This window comes from Hippopotamus amphibius, chromosome 8, assembly GCF_030028045.1.
Source record: "Hippopotamus amphibius kiboko isolate mHipAmp2 chromosome 8, mHipAmp2.hap2, whole genome shotgun sequence".
In the NCBI taxonomy this organism is placed as follows: Eukaryota; Metazoa; Chordata; class Mammalia; order Artiodactyla; family Hippopotamidae; genus Hippopotamus; species Hippopotamus amphibius.
Window position 1 is genome coordinate 146812142 of NC_080193.1, and position 17734 is coordinate 146829875.

The 17734-nt window shown below is 54.3% G+C and overlaps 1 protein-coding gene across 1 annotated transcript in view; it reads left to right on the top strand.

Moving 5' to 3' along the window:
- The window catches only part of ANO7 (anoctamin 7), a 37664-nt gene that overhangs the window by 17040 nt on the left and 2890 nt on the right, over nt 1–17734 (top strand). Inside the window, exons 13-24 of the mRNA XM_057746526.1 lie at nt 920–1010; nt 1578–1674; nt 2951–3094; nt 3164–3301; nt 3868–3966; nt 4051–4153; nt 4703–4814; nt 5096–5150; nt 6700–6797; nt 7769–7914; nt 9221–9426; nt 9514–9656. Of these exons, the coding sequence (XP_057602509.1) occupies nt 920–1010; nt 1578–1674; nt 2951–3094; nt 3164–3301; nt 3868–3966; nt 4051–4153; nt 4703–4814; nt 5096–5150; nt 6700–6797; nt 7769–7914; nt 9221–9426; nt 9514–9656 (1432 nt within the window). The remainder of the gene's footprint in view (nt 1–919; nt 1011–1577; nt 1675–2950; nt 3095–3163; nt 3302–3867; nt 3967–4050; nt 4154–4702; nt 4815–5095; nt 5151–6699; nt 6798–7768; nt 7915–9220; nt 9427–9513; nt 9657–17734) is intronic.

Below are 17734 nucleotides of genomic sequence, written 5' to 3' on the forward strand. Positions count from 1 at the left end.
TTCTTGCCCCAAAGATGCAACGTGCCCACCCTCAGTCATACATACACACATCCGTTCACACGGTGAGCCGTGCTGGGGTGCTGCGCGGGGCGCTGGGTTCCTGCCCTCGTGGAGTGCACCCGCCTCGGGTCACACACAAGGAGAGGCCACCCACAGCCACTGTGGGCCCAGACGGGGGCGGGGGTGCTTTGTCCAGGGCGTCAGTGCCCAAGGCACAGCCCACGTGTGAAGGACCGCTGGCTCCATCTCGGGGCTGCGGGGGGTGCCCGGAGGGTCATGGGGGCACCACAGGCAGGGTCCTCGTCTCAGTTCTGGACAGATGTGGACTTTACAGAGGTCCCTCTGGCCCACGCGAGGGAGACAGGACACCAGGCCGGGATGGATCTGGATTTGACCCGTGCGAGGCAGACGGGGCACACACTTGAGGGCTTGGGGGTAACGGAGGGACCTGGCCACAGTGCGGTGGGGTGCAGAGCTGGAGGCGTCCACAGTGACCCCCAGTCTCCCAGGACTGGAATCTGGTGGGTGATATACCTCCCAAGGAGGGGACACCCATCATGGGCGTGTTGTTTGGAGGCGAATGGGGCTCTGCAAAGGGGTGTCTGGAAGGCGGGAAGCTCAGTGGGGGGTCAGGTGCCAAGGTCAAGGTGATGAGAGGTGCAGAGACCCGGGAGGGGCCAGGAGGGCAGAGCTGTGCCCAGAACTGCCAGGGGAGGTCCCTGAGGACGAGTCCCCTCACAGCTTCCCTGAAGGCCCCGCCCCCGCTGGCCGCATGGGGTCCCCAGTGGGTGTGTGGCTGTGCAGACCCCCACCTGGGCTCAGCCCAGCGCTGGGTGCCCGCCCACACAGGGCGCCCACAGCCCACTCCCAGGGCCGCCCCACCCGGGCCCTGACAGTTGACCCTGGGGTCCCCCTGCAGGGTTCTACACAGGCTGGCTCCTGCCAGCGGCGGTGGCGGGCACCCTGGTGTTCCTGGTCGGCTGCCTCATGGTGTTCTCAGACACACCCACGTAAGTGTCCTCTCCCTCAGCTCCCACACTTGTCTCCTGCCTCCCAAGGTGGGTATGTGGTGGGAGGGACCCCAGGATCCAGGCCCTGTGCAGAGCTGGGCACAGAGGTGAGCGGTGAGCACACCCTCACCCGAGGATGTCTTGGAGGGCCCTGCCCACACACTTGGCTGGAAGGCTGGCAGGTGGGCAGGCGTGTTCCCAGGTAGACACAGGTGGACAGGTACATCCCCAGGCGGACACAGGTGGACAGGGTGTTCCCAGGTGGACACAGGGGGACAGGTGTGCTCCCAGACCGACAGGTGGACAGGTGTGTTCGAAGGTTAATTTTATTGGCACTTGTCATTGTTTCTTACACTAGTGTAAGCTTTTCTTATAATAAATAAATGGCTGGGCTTGGGTTTTGTCCTATTATGGAGCTGAAATTTCAAAAAGTTATCTCAAAAATTGTCATTGCCTACAGCTTTTAAAAGAAATGCTGGGCCTGGCAAAGGCAGGCAGTGGTGGGGGGGAGAAGGCAGAGGGGGAGGCCCGCTCCCACAGCTCCCGAACCCCCTCGCCGCCCTGAAGGCAGGAGCTGTGCGGCAGCGGGGACAGCTTCGAGATGTGCCCGCTCTGCCTGGACTGCCCCTTCTGGCTGCTCTCCAGCGCCTGCGCCCTGGTTCAGGTACGAGGTGGGGGCGGGCGAGGTGAGGAAGGCGCCCCCTTCCCGTGGTCCTGGCCCCGCCCCGCCTGTAAGCCCCGCTGGGTCCCCTCTAAGGTGGAGCCCTCTGTGAGTTCCCGAACCCTGGTGACAATGTCCCCGCGGGGCTGGGGCTGCGACCGGCACCCACCTCGCAGTGCTCGCAGGGCGCCTGCCCCAGCAGACACCCGTTCAGGAGCTCTTACTGTTATTGTTGTTATTATGTACGGCTGGCCAGGAAGGTGAGCTGGAGGAGCCCCGGGCACACAAGCCCTGAAAGCTCTCAGGCATGGCCGGGCCGAGCAGAATTCGAGAGGCCGGGCCCGGGGCTCCTTGGAGTCCTCGAGCCCCACCGGATTCCTTCCGCCCTGCACACTTCCAGGGTGTGTCGGCTTTTCCATGGGAACAGCGGCCTGGCCTGCATCCCACACTCACTGGGCCTGCAGCCCCAGTGCCAGGGATGAAGCACAGACAGACACACCCGTGCCGCAATGCTGGGAACCCAGCTGCACCAGTTCCGGGGGACTGCTGTGACAGACGACCACCAGTGGGGGGTTTAAAACAACAAATGGAGTTTCTCAGTTTTGAAGGCCAGAGTCCAATATCAAGGGTTGGCAGGGCTGGTTGTTGCAGAGAACCAGCTCCGGGCCTCTGTCCCGGCTTCTGCTGGCTGCCGGGAGTCCTCGTGTTCACAGGCTTGAGGCTGCATGCCTGCGTCCGCCTCCGTCTTCAAAGGGCCTCTCTCCCTTCACAGGGCCTGTCTCCCCTTCTTATAAGGACTTGTCATTGGTTTCAGGCCCCCCCCCAATCCAGGGGGCTCCCATCTCGAGACCCCCACCCTGACTACATATGCAAAGACCTTTATTCCAAGGAAGGCTACAGTTCCAGGTGGACATATCTTCTGGGGGCCACAGTTCAGTCCACTCTACCCACTGGCCCCCCAAATTTTATGTCCATCCCATGTGCAAAATACATTTGCCCCCAACTCAATGTCCCCAAAGTCTCACCCACTGCAGCATCAAGTCTAAGTCCAAAATCTCATCTAAATATCAGCAGCTCAGAAAGTCCCCAGTCCCGTACATCGTGAGGATGGGTTTGGGCGAGACTGGGCGTGGGCCCTCCTGGGGCCCGGGAGCAAGGCCCTGCCTCCAGAATAGAACAGCGGGCAGGCTCAGGGCAGGGGCAGCCTTTCCTAAAGGGAGGGACAGGAGGCGCGAAGGGCCCCGGTCCCAAGCACAGGGGACCCCCGCTGCCCCCGCAGGCCGGCCGGCTCTTCGACCACGGTGGCACCGTCTTCTTCAGCTTGTTCATGGCGCTGTGGGCGGTGCTGCTTCTGGAATACTGGAAGCGGAAGAGCGCCACGCTGGCCTACCGCTGGGGCTGCTCCGACTACGAGGACATAGAGGTGGGCCGCCCCCCGCCCGAGGCTCCCCCGCGGGGCGCACCCCCCCGCTAAGCGCCAGCTCCCCTCCAGGAGCGGCCGCGGCCCCAGTTTGCTGCCTCAGCTCCCACCACAGCCGTGAACCCCATCACCGGTGAGGACGAGCCCTACTTCCCCGAGAGGAGCCGCCTGCGCCGGGTGCTGGCCGGCTCCGTGGTGGTCACGGTGATGGTGAGGGGTCCGCGCTGCCACCCCTCCCCACCGCGCCTCTGTCCCCCTGAGCCTCCCTTCCCGCCTTGGGGCTGGGGCCTGATGCTTCCTCTGGGACCCGCAAGACCCTCGCTGCCCTCAGAAGGGCCCCGTGTACCTGGGCTCCAGGGAGGGGCCCAGCTGGGGGGTCTGGGATGAAGAGGCAAGGGCTCTGAGAAGGACCGCCCATGGCTGTGGGCCTAGGGCCTCCTTCAGGCATGGGGGGTGGGGACACTCGCAGCACAGGCGTCCACCGCCCCCCGGCCCGCCCTCCGGTCAGAGGGGCTTCCTAAGTGACCCCTTTCCAAGCTGGCAGGCATTCCCAGTGTGGGGCTGGAGAGGTGGGGGGTGGGAGTAGGAGGGACGGTTCTCAAGCACCTGGGGCTGACGATGCTCAGAGACCCCCTCGACCCCCGGAGGTGGCCCGCCCTCTACCTCTAAACGAGCGCCCTCCCCCCCCTCCCTGCCTGGGCTGGCCCCACCGGCCCGCAACCCCGCGGGAAGAGGCAGGGCGCACAGCCGGGTATGGGCCGGGGGCCTGCCCACAGGTGGCTGTGGTGGTCATGTGCCTGGTGTCCATCATCCTGTACCGGGCCATCATGGCCATCCTGGTGTCCAGGTCGGACAACACCCTCCTCGCACCTTGGGTGAGCGTCCGCCTCCTGCTCCCGCTGGGGGGGGCGGGGGGCGGCTCCGGCCCACCCCTCCGTCACCCCGCCATCTCCCATCAGGCGTCGCGCATCGCCAGCCTCACGGGGTCCATGGTGAACCTCGTCTTCATCCTCATCCTCTCCAAGATCTACATGGCCCTGGCGCACGTCCTGACAAAATGGGGTGAGTGCCGAGGCCGCCCGGGCGCTGACCAGGGACCCAGACCTGCCGGACCAGGTCAGAACACGACTCCTCTCATATCTGAATGAGGCGCAGATGGGACGCGTCCCATCCTGCGGAGGGGCACCGCAGGCCTCGCCCCGCAGCGGCAGGAATGCGTGCGGCCGAGCTCCCCGCCCCGCTCTCTGCCTGCCTCTCCCCCCCTTCTCTGACTCCCTTTCGTCTCTTAAGGACAAACCCATCCATCCCCCAAGCTGCACACAGGGCAGCCCTGGTCCGGGAGAGGGCCGTGCGCCGTGAGGGAGGCCGGTGGGGGCTCCGCGAGCCGCAGAGAGCAGGGGGGGCGGGGGGCCAGCGGCAGGACCCCGGGGGAGCCGCCCGTGCCGTTCCTGCCGCGGCGGGGCCCGTGCCCGCCGCCCGCGCCCCGGAGCCCCCGCGTGAGCCCCCCTCGGGCGGCCTGCGCGCCACACGGCGCCCCTCCCCGGACGGGTCTCTTGCAAACGCGCGGGCGACGCGGCGAGGCGCTGACCGCCGGCGCTCGCTGTGCCGCAGAGATGCACCGGACCCAGACCCAGTTCGAGGACGCCTTCACCCTCAAGGTGTTCGTCTTCCAGTTCGTCAACTTCTACTCCTCGCCCATCTACCTCGCCTTCTTCAAGGGCAGGTCAGGGCGGCGCGCCGGCCCCGCGAGCCCCGCCCCCGGCCGGCCCTCACCTCGGCCCCGCCCCGCCGTCGGCCACGCTCGCAAACCTCGGTCTCGCCTCAGCTGGCCACACCCCCATCGCGCTCGGCCCCGCCCCCGGGCACGCCCCCACCCGCCCCCCGTGCGACCCGGACACCCTGGGGAGGTGGGGGCGGTGCCGGGGGCCGGCAGGCGGTGCCCCTCGTGCTTCCGCCAGGCGGGCTGCGGCCGGCCGCGGGAGCACAGGCTTGGCTCTCCCCCAGGTTCGTGGGCTACCCGGGCAACTACCACACCTTGCTTGGGGTCCGCAACGAGGAGGTGAGCGCCTGGGGCCCTGCCCGTGCGGTGCCCCTTGGCCTCCGTCAGCGGCCCTCTGCCCCCGCCCCGGACCCCGCGCGCGACAGCCGCCCACGGAACACCCGCAATCCGCATGTCGCCGTGGGCGCCCGGTTCACACCTGGGCCGAGCTCCAGCCCCCGGGAGGCGCCGCGAGCTCGGGGGGCGTATCGGAAGTGCAGAGGCTGGCGACCCTCACGGGACCCCCCACCCCCGCGCGCCTGCACAGCAGGCTCCCGTGCGTGGCCCAGCAGCCTCGAGAGCCAGGGTGAACCTGTATTTCCAGGAAGTGGAAGCTGGTTTCGTGCAGGATGAAGCACTGCTGTAGTGTGGGTTCCCCAGAGCAGACCCCAGGGCAAAGACCCAGGTTCAAGTAATCGGCGTGGGGATCACCCTGGGAAGCCCGCCAGGGGCAGGGGCTGTGCCGAAGGAGGTGCGCCTACGAGTACTTGCGGGGGGCTTGGGAGCTCAGCTCTGCCCCACACCCCCCAAACGTAGTAGAAAGCCCTGCATCTGGTTCCTCGCTGGCTGAGGGCCACACACGCCCCAAGGCAGCATGAGTGGCTGTGTCTGCAACAGCTGACAGGTGTCCGCTAGGCTGGGCCAAGGGTTCCTGTGGAGCCCTGCACCTCAAAGACTCTCTTCTCCCTTTGGATGGAGGAGGGAGAACAGCACCTTCCCATGGGTCTGGGCTGTGACCCCACCTGACGGCTGCCTGTGAAACGGCTGCCCTCAAGGGACACTCTCCATTTTCCCATGAGAGGGGAGGGGCTTTCCCGGGTCAGGGCAGATGGGACTGCAGCTCAGAGGCGTGACTGCACATGACACACAGCAGTCAGGCAGCTTTGTTACCAGTTATTTGTGGGGAAAGTTCCCATATCAAAATGGACTCAACAAAAAGTGAAGTTTTGTTAGTTCCTCTATTAAAAATACAGGACTCTGTGAGTTCAGGTACGGCTGCATCCAGGTGTTTAAACAATATTGCACTGCGTTCCCCAACACTGGCTGTGTTCTCAGGCAGACTCTCCTCACCTGGTAGGGAAGACATTCTGCAGTGTGGGCTGACATCCCAAGAGCACAGGACGACACCCTCTAGCTTAGTACCCAGTGCAAGGCATGCTGTCCCACAAGCTTGCCCTAAAAGCCCCAGGCCCACCTCTCACTGGCTTAATCAGATCATGATTGGTGAGGCCTGCCTTCATCCTGGGTCCTCCCTGGAGCCATAGGCTAGGGTCAACCCCTTGTGACGCCACGTGGGTTCCGAAAAGAGCCCAGGGTGCTGTACAGCCGTGCCTCTGGTATTCCCATGATGGTCTGCCAGCTAGAGCTGGGGAAGACTGTGGGGGCTCGAGTGAGGTTGGAAAGGGGAAGGGAGGGAAGGAGTGTCTCTGAAGTCCTCCAGGTGCCCCTGGTGTGTCTGAAAGGCAGATGAGGGCATGGCAGGGGCCACCTTTGAGGTACAGAGAAGGATGGGTGGCCATGAGGCTGGTCCCTCCCTCCTGCAAGCTGACCTGAAGCCCGGATGTTGCAGTGTGCGGCCGGGGGCTGCCTCATTGAGTTGGCACAGGAGCTCCTGGTCATCATGGTGGGCAAGCAGATCATCAACAATGTGCAGGAGATTCTCGTCCCGTGAGTCACCCCTCCACCCCCACCCCGCCCTGGGAAGCCTCCAGGGACCATGGGACCCGGGAGTATCTCGGGCAGCAACCCCCAGTCCAGCCTCAGCCAGGAGAAGAGGTCGGGGGAAGGCAGGTCCGGCCCCTCCTAGTCCCCAGCGACTCCAGCGCCCTGTTGGGGGCGGGTTGCGCCCAGCCACCTGCGCCCCACGCTCCCTGACACCTCCGCCCTGTATGGTTGCTGCAGGCACTTACTGAGTTCTCTTGCCCCGGGGCCAGCCTTGGAGGGCAGGAGGCCTGGGTTCCTGGGCCCTGCCGCATGCAGGCCGGTCATCCTGTCTGCAGCCCGCGGTGGCTGGGCCCGGGGTTCTTCAGCTCCAGCACACCAGAGGGAGGAGCAAGGGGGAAGTCCCAGGCTTCAGGGGTCCGTGACGGGGGCCCTGGGGTCCCATCTCCCCAGTGCCTCCCACTGGCACCACTGTGGCCCCAACCAAGGCACCTGGGGCCCCTCCCAGGCCAGAGCCCTTGCAATGGGCTGCCCAGGCATGGCCTCTCACGCGGCCCAAGGATGGACCCAACCTGGATGCCCTCCCCCACCCCCTACCCACCTGATCTCCCTGAATTCAAGGTCACAATGGACAGGTGTAGCTAGAGTAGTGACAGTGTGAAGCAACACACTCGGACACGTGCACACACGTCCCATTGTCCTCGTCGCTCCCTCCCCGTCCTGACAGAGCTCCTGGCACCCCCTACGGTTCCCAGGAGGAACCAACCCCCAGGTCTCCCATGAGTGATGCTGACTTGCCTGACGGTGCACCCTTGTCCCCTCCCCACCCGCTGCTGCTAGAGGGCTGTAGGCCTCACGCCTCGCTCTGCCCACCCTGTGGCCCCAGACCCTCCTCCTCCTGCTGCCCTTTATTTGCTGAGTGACCAGGACCCAGCTTGGGAGAACGGGGCCATTTTCCTGGGTGTTTCTGTCTCCAGGAAGCTAAAGGGCTGGTGGCAGAAGTTCCGGCTCCGCTCCAAGAAGAGGAAGGCAGGGGCTTCCGTGGCGGCTGGCCAGGCGCCCTGGGAGGCGGACTACGAGCTCCTGCCCTTCGAGGGCCTGTTTGACGAGTACCTCGAGATGGGTAGGAGCCATGGCTGTGGCCGCGGCCACCAGCACCGTGGGTGGCTTCCAGCCTCAGCACGCCTGTCTACATCTGCCTTGAAACATGGTGTAGGGGTGGGTGTGACAGAGGGTCCCTGATGGAACCAGGCCTGCAAAGATCAGGAAATGAATTGTGGGGACCAGAGTGGGGAGCGCCCCGGAAAGGCTGGCTGAGGGGAGCAGAGGCAGCACACGGGGCACAGGGGTTTGGAAAAGGACCTGGGGCAGTTGATGGGGCTCTCTTGGAGCGGCCTTCATCTCCCCCACCCCGGAAAGCCTGCACCAGAGCCCCCTGCAGGCAATGAGGAGAGAAGCGGGGTGCTCAGGAGAGCCGGCCCTGTGGGTGAGGGCAGACGCCCCCTGAGAGGTAAGGCTACATCTAGGAGGCGATGGGCCTGGGGGGTTGAGTTTCTCCAGGCATTGTCTCGATGTCCACCCTCTCTGCTTGACCTTCAAGTGCCCTTGCCAGGTAGGGGTCAGTGCCTGGAGCTCATTCCCCGCCTGGAGTGACTGCACTTTTTGGGGCCAGGGTCTGCATCTAACGCGGGCACTGGTCCCTGCAGCCAGGCCCTTCTCTTCGCTAACAGAGGAGAGAAAATCACGGCATAATCTGAAGTGCTGCATCTGAACCAGCATGGTGCTCTGAGCTGCCTGGCAGCCACAGCAAAAGGGGTGACAGTAGAGGCATTGTTCTGCGGATAAAAGGGAGCAGAAGGCTCACAAGGGAGAGACATGGCTTTTCATGATAACGTGAGCAGGGATGACCTTGTGTCTCTCCACTCCACTGGACAAAAGGCAATGGGACCCCCTGCTCGCCTTAGACTTTTACATAAGAGCCAGGAACCCCTTTCAAGGAGCCTCTTCCTAGAACTGGCCCTAAAATCAGAAGTAGGTTCTGCTGCCACTCCTGCCATGAGTCCACAGGGTGGGCCAAGCACCTGGGAGGACAGTTAGAGTCCCTGACCTCAGGGGGCATGGGGCGGCCCTCGACCAACCAGAAACACATCCAGCTCTGTGAGAGCAGTCCAGGGAGGCTTCCTGAGGGAAGCGGCCCTGCAGCGGGGCTTGGGGGATGAATAAGAGCAGGAGGAGCGGGAGCGGCCAGGAGCCGGGACTGCTGTGCACAGGCAGGGGCTGTCCCCAGGGCCACCCCTGAAGGGCACAGGTGAAGGATTTACGGTGGGCAGTGTCGGCCACTGGTCGTCTGCGCGCGCGGCCCTTACCAGCAGCTGAAACCGGCGGGCAGGGGTCCAGGTTCGCGGACGGTGATCCCCGTCCCCCCGCAGTGCTGCAGTTCGGCTTCATCACCATCTTCGTGGCCGCCTGCCCGCTCGCGCCGCTCTTCGCCCTGCTCAACAACTGGGTGGAGATCCGCCTGGACGCGCGCAAGTTCGTCCGAGAGCGCCGGCGCCCCGTGGCCGAGCGTGCGCAGGACATCGGCATCTGGCTCCACATCCTGGCGGGCATCACGCACCTGGCGGTCATCAGCAACGTGAGCGCGCGGGGGCCGCCGCGGGGGGCGGGGGTGGTGTCCGGGGGGAGAGCGGGGCCCGGCGGGGCTGACCCTCGGGCCGCCCAGGCCTTCCTGCTCGCCTTCTCGTCCGACTTCCTGCCGCGCGCTTACTACCGGTGGAGCCGGGCAAGCGACCTGCGGGGCTTCCTCAACTTCACGCTGGCGCGCGCCCCGCCCGCTTTCGCCGCCGCGCACAACCGCACGTGCAGGTGGGCTGGGGCCGGGGGCGGGGCCCCGGCAGGGAGGGGCGGGGCGGAGGCGGGGCTCCTCCGGGAGGGGGGGGCGGGGCGGGGCGGGGCGGGGCCGCCACCGGGAGGGGCCGGGCTTGGAGGGCCTCGCGCCCCTCACGTCCCTCCTTGGAGCCGCGCCCGGCCCCGGGGCTGCACTGCGGGAGGGGATCGTGGTCACCAGTGAATTCCTGCCATGGGTACAGGCTTCTTTTCTTTCTCTAGTTCTTCTTGAGTCAATTTCGGTATTTATTAGTTTTTTTTAATGGAAAACTTTCAGTTAAGCTTAAGAAAGAATGTAATGACGCGAATCCATTCATATTCTCTTATGACTTCCTCCTGGTTTTGTACTCATGGCCCCCATTTACTTTCCAGATATCGTGCGTGTCTTTTCTTTCCTGTTAAAAATCAATTTTCTGGAGTTGAAACCTTAACTCATCTGTTTTCAGACTTCTATAAATTTGAACATACTTTTTATTTATTTAGAACTTTTATTGAACATGGTTTTTAAAAGCTTCATTCCACTAGCGTTGATAATGCTTCTATCCTTCACTTCTGAACATTTCATCACTTCAATTATGATTTACCTATTTATCCACGAATCATTTAGGAAAGTAAGTTCCCAAACATATGGGGTTTCCTTTTTGCTACTTTTAAGAAATCATTTCTGGTTTAATTACATGGAGGTCAGAGAGCCTGAAGAGTCCGTGATGTAAACCACACTGTTGTTGAGTCTTCCTTTATGATCTGGTCACAATGCATTTTTGCATATGTTTCCAGTAAACCTAAACGGAATCTTTATTAATTTTGGAGCAAGGGTCTACATATACCCATTAGAACAGGCTTCTTAACGTTATTGTTCAGAATTTAATTTTACAACTAGAAAACAGACGAAACACTTTTAGTCATTAATCCCAAATCTGGTGTATTTTATTCACTTCTGTGGCTACAGTATTTTCTTACCCATTGTCTTTCCTGAGCTCGTTTCTCTTCTCACTGAAGTTTAAATTCCCCTTTAATAGCGCTTTCAGGGAAGGTATGGCTGCTGAACACATGTATGTGCGTTTTGTCCTTCACATAGCAGGTATAAAATTCTAGGTTAAGAGTTATTTTCTCTCAGCTCTTTCTAAATATTTCTCTTTTGTGAACCGGCTTTTTTTTTTTTTTTTTTTTTTTTTTTTTTTTTTTTACAATAAACTGCATATATTTAGGGTGTACAATTTGGTATCCCACTCTCCCAATTCATTCCCCCCCAACCCTCCCCGCTTTCCCCACTTGGTGTCCATATGTTTGTTCTCTACATCTGTGTCTCTATTGCTGCCTTGCAAACCGGTTGATTTCTATCATTTTTCTATAGTCCACCTATATGTGTTAATATACGATATTTGTTTCTGTTCTTCTCTTTCTGACTCACTTCACTCTGTATGATGGTCTCTAGGTCCATCCATGTCTCTAAGAATGTCCCAGTTTCATGGCTTTTTACAGCTGAGTAATATTCCATTGTATGTATGTACCACATCTTCTTTATCCATTCATCTGTTGATGGACATTTAGGTTGCTTCCATGTCCCGGCTATTGTAAATAGTGCTGCAATGAACATTGGAGTGTATGTGTCTTTTTGAATTATGGTGTTCTCTGGGTGTATGCCCAGTAGTGGGATTGCTGGGTCATATGGTAGTTCTATTTTTAGTTTTGCAAGGAACCTCCATACTGTTCTCCATAGTGGCTGTATCAATTTACATTCCACCAGCAATGCAAGAGGGTTCCCTTTTCTCCACACCCTCTCCAGCATTTACTGTTTGTAGATTTTCTGATAATGCCCATTCTAACTGCTCTGAGGTGATACCTCATTGTTGTTTTCATTTGCATTTCTCTAATAATTAGTGATGTTGAGCAGCTTTTCATGTGCCTCTTGGCCAGCCATATGTCTTCTTTGGAGAAATGCCTATTTAGGTCTTCTGCCCATTTTTTGATTGTGTTGTTTGTTTTTTTGATATTGAGTTGGAAAACTGTTTATATATTTTGGAGATTAATCCTTTGTCTGTTGATTCGTTTGCAAATATTTTCTCCCATTCTGAGGGTGGTCTTTTCGTCTTGCTTATAGTTTCCTTTGCTCTGCAGAAGCTTTGAAGTTTCATTAGGTCCCACTTATTTATTTTTGTTTTTATTTCCATTATTCTCGGGGGTGGATCAAAAAAGATCTTGCTGTTATTTACATCGAAGAGTGTTCTTCCTATACTTTCCTCTAGGAGTTTTATAGTGTCTGGTCTTACATTTAGGTCTTTAATCCATTTTGAGTTTATTTTTGTGTATGGTGTTAGGAAGTGTTCTAATTTCATTCTTTTACATGTAGCTGTCCAGTTTTCCCAGCACCACTTATTGAAGAGGCTGCCTTTTCTCCATTGTATATCCTTGCCTCCTTTGTCATAGATTAGTTGACCGTAGTTTATCTCTGGGTTTTCTATCCTGTTCCATTGATCTATATTTCTGTTTTTGTGCCAGTACCATACTGTCTTGATCACTGTAGCCTTGTAGTATAGCCTGAAGTCAGGAAGCCTGATTCCACCAACTCTGTCTTTCCTTCTCAAGATTGCTTTGGCTATTTGGGGTCTTTTGCGTTTCCATACAAATCGTAAAATTTCTTGTTCTACTTCTGTGAAAAATGCCATTGGTAATTTGACTGGGGTTGCAATGAATCTGTAAATTGCTTTTGGTAATATACTCATTTTCATAACGTTAATTCTTCCAATCCAAGAACATGGTATGTCCCTCCATCTGTTTGTGTCGTCTTTGATTTCTTTCATTAGTGTCTTATATTCTGAGTACAGGTCTTTTACCTCCTTGGTTAGGTTTATTCCTAGGTATTTTATTCTTTTTGTTGTAATGGTGAATGGGATTGTTTCCTTAATTTCTCTTTCTGATCTTTCATTGTTAGTGTATAGAAATGCAAGAGATTTCTGTGTATTAATTTTGTATCCTGCAACTTTACCAAATTCATTGATTAGCTCAAGTAGTTTTCTGGTGGCATCTTTAGGATTTTCTATGTATAATATCATGTCATCTGCGAACAGTGACAGTTTTACTTCTTTTTAAATTTGGATTCCTTTTATTTCTTTTTCTTCTCTGATTGCTGTGGCAAGGATTTCCAAAACTATGTTGAATAAAAGTGGTGAGAGTGGACATCCTTGTCTTTTTCCTGATCTTAGAGGGAAAGCTTTCAGTTTTTCACCATTGAGAATGATGTTTGCTGTGGGTTTGTCATATATGGCCTTTATCATGTTGAGGTAGGTTCCCTCTATGCCCACCTTCTGAAGAGTTTTTATCATAAATCAGTGTTGAATGTTGTCAAAAGCTTTTTCTGCATCTATTGAGATGATCATGTGGTTTTTATCCTTAAGTTTGTTAATATGGTGTATCACATTGATTGATTTGCGTATACTGAAGAATCCTTGCATTCCAGGGATAAACCCTGGATCATGGTGTATGATCCTTTTAATGTGTTGTTGGATTCTGTTGGCTAGTATTTTGTTGAGGATTTTTGCATCTAAATTCATCAGTGATATTGGCCTGTAATTTTCTTTTTTTGTAGTATCTTTGCCTGGTTTTGGTATCAGGGTGATGGTGGCTTCATAAAATGAGTTTGGGAGTGTTCCTTCCTCTGCAATGTTTTGGAAGAGTTTGAGAAGGATGGGTGTTAGCTCTTCTCTAAATGTTTGATAAAATTCACCTGTGAATCCATCTGGTCCTGGACTTTTGTTTGTTGGGAGATTTTTAATCACAGTTTCCATTTCATTACTTGTGATTGGTCTGTTCATGTTTTCTATGTCTTCCTGATTCAGTCTTGGAAGGTTATGCCTTTCTAAGAATCTGTCCATTTCATCCAGGTTGTCCATTTTATTGGCATATAGTTGCTTGTAGTAGTCTCTTATGGTGCTTTTTATTTCTGCAGTGTCTGTTGTAACTTCTCCTGTTTCATTTCTAAATTTATTGATTTGAGTCCTCTCCCTCTTTTCCTTGATGAGTCTTGCTAGAGGTTTATTGATTTTATTTATCTTCTCAAAGAACCAGCTTTTAGTTTTATTGACTTTTGCTATTGTTTTCTTTGTTTCTATGTCATCTGTTTCTGCTCTAATCTTTATGATTTCTCTTCATCTACTAACTTTGGGTTTTGTTTGCTTTTCTTTCTCTAGTTTCTTTAGGTGTAAGGTTAGATTGTTTATTTGGGATGTTTCTTGTTTCTTGAGGTAGGATTGTATCGCAATAAACTTCCCTCTTAGAACTGCCTTTGTTGCATCCCATAGGTTTTGCTGTGTTGTGTTTTCACTGTCATTTGTCTCTACGTATTTTTTTTATTTCCTCTTTGATTTCTTCAGTGATCTCTTGCTTATTTAGTAGCGTATTGTTTAGCCTCCATGTGTTTGTGTTTTTTACAGTTTTCTTCCTGTAATTGATTTCTAATCTCAAAGCATTGTGGTAAGAAAAGATGCTTGATACAATTTCAATTTTCTTGAATTTACCAAGGCTTGATTTATGACCCAAAATGTGATCTATCCTGGAGAATGTTCCATGTGCACTTGAGAAGAATGTGTAATCTGCTGTTTTTGGATGTCATGTCCTATAGATATCTACTAAATCCAGCTGATTTGTGTCCTTTAAAGCTTGTGTTTCCTTATTAATTTTCTGTGTGGATGATCTGTCCATTGGTGTAAGTGGGGTGTTAAAGTTCCCCACCATGATTGTGTTACTGTCAATTTCCTCTTTCATAGTTGTTAGCATTTGCCTTATGTATTGAGTTGCTCCTGTATTGGGTGCATATATATTTATAATTGTTATCTCTTCTTGGATGGATCCCTCGATCTTTATGTAGTGTCCTTTCTTGTTTCTTGTAACATTTTTTATTTTGAAGTCTATTTTATCTGATATGAGTGTCGCTACTCCAGCTTTCTTTTGATTTCCATTTGCACGGAATATCTTTTTCCATCCCCTCACTTTCAGTCTGTATGTGTCCTTAGGTCTAAAGTGGGCCTCTTGTAGACAGCATATATATGGGTCTTGTTTTTGTATCCATTCAGCCAGTCTGTGTCTTTTGGTTGGGGCAGTAACTCCATTTACATTCAAGGTAATTCTCGATATGTATGTTCCTATGACAGTTTTCTCAACTGTTTTGTTTTTGTTTCTGTAGGTCCTTTTCTTCTCTTATGTTTCCCGCTTAGAAAAGTTCCTTTAGCATTTGTTGTAGGGCTGGTTTGGTGGTGCTGAATTCTCCTAGCTGTTGCTTGTCTGTAAAGCTTTTGATTTCTCCATCAAATCTGAATGAGATCCTTGCTGGGTAGAGTATTCTTGGCTGTAGGTTCTTCCCTTTCATCACTTTAAATATATCGTGCCACTCCCTTCTGGCTTGCAGGGTTTCTGCTGAGAAATCAGCTGTTAACCTGATGGGAGTTCCCTTGTATGTTATTTGTCATTTTTCCCTTGTTGCTTTTAATAACTTTTCTTTGTCTTTAATTTTTGTCAATTTGACTACTATATGTCTCGGCGTGTTTCTCTTTGGGTTTATCCTGCCTGGGACTCTCTGCGCTTCCTGGACTCAGGTAGCTATTTCCTTTCCCACGTTAGGGAAGTTTTCAACTATAATCTCTTCCAGTATTTTCTCGGATCCTTTCTCTCTTCTCTTTCCGGGGCCCCTATAATGCGAATGTTGGTGCGTTTAACATTGTCCCAGAGGTCTCTTAGGCTGTCTTCAGTTCTTCCCAGAGGTCTCTTAGGCTGTCTTCAGTTCTTCCCAGAGGTCTCTTAGGCTGTCTTCAGTTCTTCCCAGAGGTCTCTTAGGCTGTCTTCAGTTCTTCCCAGAGGTCTCTTAGGCTGTCTTCAGTTCTTCCCAGAGGTCTCTTAGGCTGTCTTCAGTTCTTCCCAGAGGTCTCTTAGGCTGTCTTCAGTTCTTTTCATTCTTTTTTCTTTATTCTTTTCCACATCAGTGATTATCACCATTCTGCCTTCCAGCTCACTTATTCGCCCTTCTGCCTCAGTTAATCTGCTGTTGGTTCCTTCTAGTGTATTTTTCATTTCAGTTATTGTGTTGCATATCTCTGTTTGTTTGTTCTTTAATTCTTCTAGGTCTTTGGTAAACTTTTCTTGCAACTTTTCAATCTTTGCATCCAGTCTTTTTTCAAAGTCCTGGATCATCTTCACCATCATTATTCTGAATTCTTTTTCCAGAAGAGTGCCTATCTCCTCTTCATTTAGTTGTCTCTCTGGGGTTTTATCTTGTCCCTTCAGCTCCTCTGCCTTTTCATTTTCTCTGTCTTTCTGTGGCTGATTTTCAGTTCCACCAGATGAAATACTGCTGATACTGCTTGATTCTGCTGTCTACCCTCTTGTGGAGGAAGCTGTCTAGGATGCTAGTGGGTGCTTCCTGATGGGAGGGACTGATGGTGGGTTGGGCTGGGTGGGCGGAGCTCAGTAACACTTTAATCTGATTTGGTGGGTGGGGCTTAGTGACACTTTAATCTGCTTGTCTGCCAATGGGTGGGGCTGTGTTCCCACCCTGGTGGTCGTTTGGCCTGAGGTGACCCAGCACTGGTGCTTACAGGCTCTTTGGTGGGGCTAATGGTGGAGTCCGGGAGGGCTCACTCCAATGAGCGCCTCCCAGAACCCCCGCTGCCAGTGCCCCCATCTCCTAGGCGAGCCACAGCCGCCCCCCACCTTCACAGGCAACCCTCCAACACCAGCAGGTAGGTCTGGTTCAGTCTCCTATGGGGTCACTGCTCCTTCCCCCTGCGTCCTGGTGAGCACACTTTTTTGTGTGCCCTCCAAGAGTGGAGTCTCCGTTTCCCCCAGTCCTGTGGAGGTCCTGCAATCAAATCCCGCTGGCTTTCAAAGTCTGATTCTCTGGGGATTCCTCCTCCTGTTGCTGGACCGCCAGGTTAGCAAGCCTGATGTGGGGCTCAGAACCCTCAGGACTTCTGCGGTATAGCTGTTCTCCAGCTTGTGAGTCACCCACCCAGCATGTATGGGATTTGACTTTAACACGATTGCGCCCCTCCTACCGTCTCATTGCAGCTTCTCCTTTGTCTCTGGATGTGGGGTGGGTTTTTTTTTGGTGAGTTCCAGTGTCTTTCTGTCGATGGTTGTTCAGCAGTTAGTTGTAATTCCAGTGCTCTTGCAAGAGGGAGTGAGTGTCCTCCTACTCCGCCATCTTGATTCTTTCTCCCCCGGCTTTTCTTGTTAGATGTGATTGTAGCATTTAAGGTTGTTTCTCATTTTTCTTGATTTGTGTCACTAACAGGTAGGTGTGATGGTAGGATTTATTTAAGTTTCTCATTGAGACTCAGCATGTGTGTTGATCTAGAGCGATGCCTTTCTCTAGTTCCTTCAGGCAGCGCTTCTCCACACTCCTGCCCATCGTTTTCTGGGACTCCCATTCTGTTGGAGCGTCTCCATTCCGTGTCTCTTGAGCACTCTCCTGATTTTTAGTCTTTCTGGTCCTCTGTATTTCATTCAGGGTGACCTCATAATTGTCTTCCAGCTCCCAGTGTCCCTTCTGTTGTGTGTTGTTTAGCCACTTCAAGTTTATCCCGTTCTTTGCAGAATTTTTTTTTTTTCAAAATTCTGGGCTTTTTTCTTTTCCTACAAATTTGGCCCTGGTATTGCTTTCTTACCACAACACAGAACTATGGATGTAACAGGATGACAAGACCATTCAATCTGAACTAGCCAGCAAAGCCCAGTGTCGCTCTCAGGATAGTAAGGGAGCTGGCTGGACAGGCAGCGCCCGGCAGGGTGACAGCGGGCCCCATATACTGGCGTGTTTCATGGTGTGAGCAGGTGACCACCTGCAGAAGCACAGACTCACCGTATTGTCACAGCTACTCTGGGGCTCAGGTCAGCCGGGTAGGGGGATGGGCCAAGGCAGCCTATCCACCCCTTTGAAACCCCAAGGGTTAGGGCTAAAGGTGCTTTCAGAGCAGCCTGTGTGGGGACATTCCCTGCTTCCAGCAGCCTCAGTGGTAAGCCCGGCAGGGAGAAGGTGAAGCTGAGAAGGGCACACCTGACACCCTCAG